This window comes from Perissodus microlepis, chromosome 4, assembly GCF_051167445.1.
Source record: "Perissodus microlepis isolate ML-2025 ecotype Zambia chromosome 4, ASM5116744v1, whole genome shotgun sequence".
Lineage (NCBI taxonomy): Eukaryota > Metazoa > Chordata > Actinopteri > Cichliformes > Cichlidae > Perissodus > Perissodus microlepis.
The window spans coordinates 5,700,537-5,707,578 of NC_140464.1; the positions used below are offsets into that span (position 1 = coordinate 5,700,537).

The 7,042-nt window shown below is 39.9% G+C and overlaps 1 protein-coding gene across 3 annotated transcripts; it reads left to right on the forward strand.

The window, feature by feature from the left end:
• The first annotated feature begins 103 nt into the window (after nucleotides 1–103).
• On the forward strand, nucleotides 104–6,948 carry LOC146388124 (perforin-1-like). 3 transcript variants are annotated; one of them, XM_084925233.1, is made up of 7 exons: nucleotides 104–197; nucleotides 768–879; nucleotides 3,809–4,360; nucleotides 4,455–4,593; nucleotides 4,692–4,903; nucleotides 5,251–6,148; nucleotides 6,241–6,948. In XM_084925233.1, exons 1-6 carry the CDS (start codon nucleotides 104–106, stop codon nucleotides 6,128–6,130), a joined length of 1,989 nt encoding a protein of 662 aa, XP_084781359.1. In that variant the 3' UTR covers nucleotides 6,131–6,148; nucleotides 6,241–6,948. The 3 variants fall into 3 exon arrangements, with proteins under 3 accessions (XP_084781359.1, XP_084781357.1, XP_084781358.1); XM_084925231.1 differs by lacking the exon at nucleotides 768–879 and having other exon boundaries at nucleotides 134–197; XM_084925232.1 differs by lacking the exon at nucleotides 104–197 and having other exon boundaries at nucleotides 217–887.
• The last annotated feature ends 94 nt before the right edge of the window (nucleotides 6,949–7,042 follow it).

Sequence of the window (7,042 nt, forward strand, 5' to 3'; positions counted from 1 at the left end):
CGGTAAGCTGAAGACCGATAGAGCTATTAAAGCACTGTTTGTTTCCTCTCTGTTCTTTTAAAGACCACTGTCACTTCATACCCCACCCCCTCACCCCACCCCCATGCCCTGCTTTTGTGACTCTTATACATTAAGCACTGGTATTCCTGCTAACTGCTGTCAGTTTCACAGTTGCACTGTGAACCATCAAGCTGAAGGTGAGTCTTTGCTTATGTGCTGACATCGATATAATCTTTTTCTTCACTGAATGTACGCAGCAATATGTGTATTTGTGTGTGTGGTGGGGGGAGGAGGTCATATCATTCTGCGTTCTGCAGCAGAAGTAATCGTGTGGTAGAGTTTAGTCATATTGCATCTTTGAAAGCAATGCATTTAAATGTTCAGCGAGTTGCTATGTGTAACTCAAGTCCATTGCAACACGGAGCTCGTTTAAGCGCAAAAAATGCTAAACCAGAGTCGTCATAGAAGGTTTGGAGACTCAAAAGCTCTTTAATGAGGAAAAAATACAATAATTCTGCTTTTTAAAAAATCCAGTGCAGTAAAAAAAAGAGATCAAAGGGTAAGGAGGATGCCACAAGGTAGGAGAGCCACAACAGATAACGTCTGATCACATCTGCAGTCTGACTGTGCAAAAGTCTTGGCCGACCCCTCTTTATATTTTGCTGTGAAAATAATAAGTAGATGAAACTGAAGCCCGTGCAGACATACATGGAAATGCAGTACTTAAGCCAAAAACAGATGTTGAAATAAAAAAAAATATTCCTTAGGAACTGGTGTGGTACAACTACTGATTGAAAACCACTGTGAAAGCAACAAGTGTCCGAAGAAAACCTTTGAAAGACCTTCAGAAAGCCTGAAGAACTGTATATTTAGCTCCTTGTAAGTAAGTAAGTAACATTTTATTTGTATAGCACCTTTCAAGATAAAAATCACAAAGTGCTTCACAGAAAAGCTGAAACATAAAAGTAAAAATCAACCAAAAGCAAGTTTAAAAAGATGAGTTTTAAGCTGTTATTTAAATGAAACCACTGAGTCCACAGATCTCAGGCTCAAAGGAAGGGAGTTCCAGAGTCTGGGGGCCTCAGTTACAAACGCTCTATCGCCTTTCGTTTTCAGCCTCGTATGTTGGACAACCAGCAAGCCCTGATCACTTGACCTCAGGGACCTGCTGGGGATGTACGGATGTAAAAGATCTCTGATATAGGTTGGTGCAGGTCCATGCAGAGCCCTGAATGGCAAAGTCAATTTTATGGGAAGCCAGTGCAACTGGATCAGCAGAGGTGTAGCGTGAGAGTATTTAGAAGACTTGGTCAGAAGCTTTGCGGCAGCGTTCTGAACAACCTGCAGATGATCCACAGAGGCTTTACATAAACACGTGGACAAAGAATTACAATAATCCAAACGAGATGAGACAAATGCATGGATGACCATTTCTAGTTCTGAGCGTGATACAATGGGACTCAGCTTAGCAATATTTTTAAATGATAAAAACAGGAGCGAACCAACAAATTAGCATGAGTGTCCAAAGTCAGAGCTGAGTCACCAAGGTTCAAGCTTAGGTTTTTTTGAACCAATAACCAGGGGCCTCACCAGAAACCAATGAGGTATTGATAATTGTAAGCACAGAGGGACCGACAGACTGAAAGACATTTTTAAACAAAGATCCAGGTAAAATATCAAGAGAGCAGGAGGATGCTTTCATCGAATTAACTAATTTGACCAGCTCAGGTAAAGACACAGGTAAGAATCTTTCTAAAATAACAGGCCTAGGTGGAGTTGGGGCAGACAAGACAGACATTATGAACTTTTTCAACAAAGAAAGAAAGAAAATTTTCACAATCTTCATTCGAGGTAATTCGAAGTAATTGAAACAGCAGGTGGAGCAGGAGCGACAATATCACTAATGGTGTCAAAAAGTACCTTGGGGTTACCTCTGCTCGTTGATACTAGGTCTGAGAAATAGGCAGCCCGCGCATCACGAACTGAAGTGTTAAATGCAACTAAAAGGTCCTTTAAGTGAAAGAGAGGAATGTTTTCCTCCATAGTCGCTCAACTTTGCGGCAGGAACGCTTTAAACAGCAAATGCTGTCATTTATCCAGGGGGACGGCTTAGAAACAGGAGCTAATCTGGTTTTCACAGGACAAACATTATCTAAAATAGAGAGACAAGAGTTCTTTAAAAGATTTGTTAGTAAATCCACATCATTATAAGGAGGTAAAACTAACTGAAAAGCATCAGAAATTTAACAGCAGTAGAGGAATTTGTGATGTGAGAGCTAACCACGTGACGAACAGGAGAGAGGGACAGAAAATATATAGAAATGAGGGGAAGCTCAAGACCTTTACACAGTTCTCTATATTTTTGCAGGAGAATTTGCCCAGAACATCAAAAAAGTTTTGGGATAGAACATACTTGTGCCGATCAATGTTGTTCCATGTGTATCAAATAAAACCACGATAATAATAAAATCAGGATCGGCTCTTAGCAAACCTCAAGCAACACAACAATTAGTTTTTAAAAGTGCTATTTCAAAATAATCTTAGGCAAATGATAGACTGACTCCCAGTCAATTGTGAAGAAACATTTTAAAATGCTGGAAATGTTGGTTAGACTACTCACAAAAGCCGAGAGGCCGACTAATATGAAAAGGGTTCTTTCATTCTCAGTTAGCTAAAGGAAACTTTCGGTGCTCTGAAATTTAACATCTTTGGAGCCAAAGTCAGATCTATATCCTTAGTTTTCTCTTAAAAGATCAAAAGTTTTATATTACCCCCCAAAATAACAACCCCCAAAAAACATCATAGGTAACCTTGTTATAAACGTACCAGCCTTATTTATATATTTAGTACTTTCTAAAACTAAATGCAAGTCGAAGTGTACTGAAATAAAACAATTGGTCCTTACTTAAATAGAGCTTTGAGGTACACCACAAAAAAGAAGTCTCAAAGCAAGATGTAATATAATCAGTCAGAAGTGAAACTGATCCACTTTGATGATAAGATTTTAAACCACGGGGCTCTGCAGACTTCTAAAGCACCAGTAACATCCAGCAACATTAAAATAACGCTATCTTGTCTGAAGCCACCAAATATGCTTTATGTAGGAGAAAAATCTGACTGGAACTTTTCAACAACAAATGCTGTTGTAGTCTTCAGATGCCCTAAGCTATAAAAAAAAGAAAAATCAACTTTGAAATACTTTAAAAAGGCCTTAGAGAAGTGACCGAGTGCACAATTACACATCTGAAGAGGGCTTACGCATTATTAAAGATGATAGATGTTTATCTTGACTGAAATATTGGGGATTTAACAGTGTACAAACAGGAGTCTCTGATTCAGGATTTTTAGAGAGACTGAAAGCTCTGGATTGATTTGGAGAGTTTCAGTCAAGGTTTCCCCAACTGCTGCTGTGACTCAGTGAGCGTAAAGAATAAATACTGCCTAGAGAGTGAGGAGGTTTGTAGTCTCAGAGTTCTTCTGGTTTAAAAAGGAAAAACTCGATATCTTGTCAGTGTAGCTGTTCTTTTCTCTGCACTTGCATTTTAAGTTTAGTTAATTTTTCAAAAACGGAAGACGTAAGACAAATTTTTCATGCTCTGTCTTGAAAAATATTTCTTGAATTTATCATTAATTTGCATGTGCTGTTTTATTGCAGTTACATTGTTAGTGTTCATTTTCTTTAAGCGAAGATTTGATATCGTATCAGGTCTCGTTTAGAATTTAAAAACTGGAAGGAACTCTTTGTGTACTAATAAACATACTTATGTCTATTTAACTGAAAACCTTCATTTGTTTGTTTGTTTTTTAGCGTCCACATCAACAGCAACATGTTTCAGGTGAATATCTGGATCTGTGCTGGCCTCCTGCTGTCCCTCCCTCACTGCACATTTCAGTCGTGCACAGAAGGAACACCGAAACAGTGCGCCGATGCAGAATTTGCTCCGGGCATCAATTTGGCCGGAGAAGGCTTCGACATCACCAAAATGGAACGTAAAGGAGCCTTCGTGCTCAACATGAATGTGTGGAAACGCAAAGATAAAACATGCATGCTGTGTACCAACCCTTATCTTGAGAACATAAAGCAAAAGCTACCCCTGACAGTGGTGGACTGGAGGGCAAAGCAGTCCTGCAGCGCCAAAGTTTCCACTAAACTTCACAAATCCAGCGAGTCTCTTGTCAGTTCCAGCGTTTCCTCTGTTGAAAACAACTGGAAGACCGATCTAGAAGTTGAAATAAATGACAAAAGTGGCTCTGTTATGCTGGCTGGTACCAATTCTAAACTGGCAGAGTACTCCATGGAGAAAACAAAGAATGACAAATTCAGCTTCACTAGCCAGAGTGTGTCGTGTGAGTACTACAGGTAAGAACTCCACCCTTTATGAAATAAATGCGTGTCACACGCTTGTTTTATACTCTTTCTGTCTTTTCTTGTCTTTCATCTCTCTGTGAACAAGCTACCGAGTGTCAAATACTCCAAAGCTGCACACAGAATTTCGGAAAGCAGTGAAAAATCTTCCCAAATATTATGCCCCAGAATTCAAACAACGATTTTACAAACTGATTGACAACTTCGGTACCCATTACATCACAAAGGTAAAGGAAAATATCTAAACACAGTATCTAATCAATAAAAGTTGGCATTGTTAAAGGAAGTAAACTTTTGTTTAAATGTCTTTCATGTATCATCCCAGGTAAAGCTCGGAGGAAGTATTGACTCTGTGACCAGCATCAAGCAGTGTCAGGCCAGCCTGCAGGGACTCAGCTTGGAGGAGGTGGAGCTGTGTCTGGAAGCTGAGGCGTCTGCAAGCATTAAAGCTACAATAAAAGCCGAAACAAAACACTGCCAGAAAGATTCAGAGAAGTTGGAAAATAAGAACTCTTTCTCCGACCTCTTCAATGACAGGTAGAGAACATTTATTACACTCTGATCAGCAACAACATCAAAACTTCCTGTCCAATATTCCCCCATCGATGACTGATTGGACTGAGATAAGTAATGGGAAAGGCGGGAGCTCGAGTGAACACCTCCAGTCCTTTGTTTAGTCGTTCCTGAGGTTATGTGATGTTGCATTGTCCAGCTTGGCCAGGCTACTTTCAGTCACATGTATGTCTATTTTAAACTACAGGATTTCACTTTACCTGAAATATTTTATCTGTTTTCACCCTTTAACAACTCACGCTAATATTTTCAGCTAATATTTTCAGCTAATATTTCGGCACATCTGTTTGAAATAGTCCCCTCTTTTGCAGGTTTACAGATATAAAAGGTGGGCATACCACAGACACAGACCTTCTCTTCTCTGCGGAAAAAAATCCAGCTGCCTACAAGGAATGGCTGGAAACCCTACCAAAAAATCCAGATATCATTTCATACTCCTTAAATTCCCTTCATGAGTTGCTTCCTACCACAGCCAAAGCCAGGAAACACCTGCGCTCTGCCATTAGCCATTACATCCTGGAGAAAGGCCTGTGGAGAAACTGCAGCGCTCGCTGTCAGGCTGGGATTAAGAGTGACTCGAGGGATTCCTGCGTCTGCCAGTGCCACAATGACCCTGCCGTGAACCAAGATTGCTGCCCAGCTCGTAAAGGTATGGCACGGGTCATCATAACAGTACAGCGGGCCACTGATCTGTGGGGGGACCACACCACAGCTACAGATGGCTATGTGAAGGTGCACTTTGCTGGAACAGTGGCTCAGCGTACTCCTGTCATTTATAACAACAACAACCCACACTGGGCCGCGGTCATCGACCTGGGCACGCAGGATGTCTCATCAATTACCAAATTCAGATTTGAAGTCTGGGACGAGGACAGCAAGTGGGACGATGACCTGTTGGGAGAATGTGAGCCACTTTTGACTTCTGGAGTTACAACCGATCTCTGTCCTCTGCAGCACGGCCAGCTGTTCTACAAAGTGGAAGTGCAATGTGCTCCGAGTCTGACTGGAAAGTCATGCACGGAATATAAACCAACTCCTATTAATCCAAGTCTGAAAAAGCTGTATGTGTCACGCAACGCTCATCCTATTCCACCGGCCATCCTGTCAAAAATGGGCGTGTTTGTGGACAAATCAAGCTCATGGAAAAACCAGAGTTTTGCTCGCAAGAGCTTCAAGTATGGCATAAAATAACACGCACTTACAAATTTGGTAAGACTTAAAAGGGAAGATTATTTCTACCTGGGCCAAAGGGGGTGATGTATTGATTTGTTTGGTTATTTATCTGTTTGTCTGTTTTTCAGGACCGAAAACAGATCTCAGGATTCACTTGAAAACCTAACCAGAAGAGACTCGGCTTCGACGTGAAGGATTCGTTCTTTGCTTTCATCTTGCAATTTCTAGACTATACCTTATCCGTCACTAATATTTCTCCATATAGGATCATTTGTGCAATGTTTTAATGTTCTAGATGTCAGAAAACTGGATTAATATATTCAAATACATTTAATAAATATTTTGATCTTTATGGATGTATGCATTTGTATTCCCTAAAGCCAGTTAGATATGAAGACATTATGTAGCCATGTCTGTTGTAGATCATATAAAAGTTTCTGCTAATCTGGCTCAAGCTTAATTTAAAATGTTATTATCCCTCATTAATTATGATTTTACCTACATCGTTAGCAAAATGAATTTTACTGCATTCATTTTGCAGCAGTTTATGTGTCAGTTCAAGTATTTGCACAATGTTCCAATATACCATATGTGTTTTATTCTCACTATAAATGGAGCTTTATTATGCACAATAAACATATAATATCTGAACACTTTGTTCTTGTCGATATTTCACCCTGCTTTTGGTGGTATTGTGTACTTTTTCTTTGGCAATGTCACCTAACTCGAAAAGGGAAGTGGTAAAACTTCCTGTGTGCGGATGAGGTTTCATTGTGTCTATTAAACAGCACACTATCACACGCAAAATGTTTTGACTCAGAAGCTTCTATTTAGCGTCACTGGATGATATAATTTATTGGATTAAAACAGAACAAATCATTATTCCAAAACAAAGGGACATATTTCTTGCATTTCACATCCATTTATGTT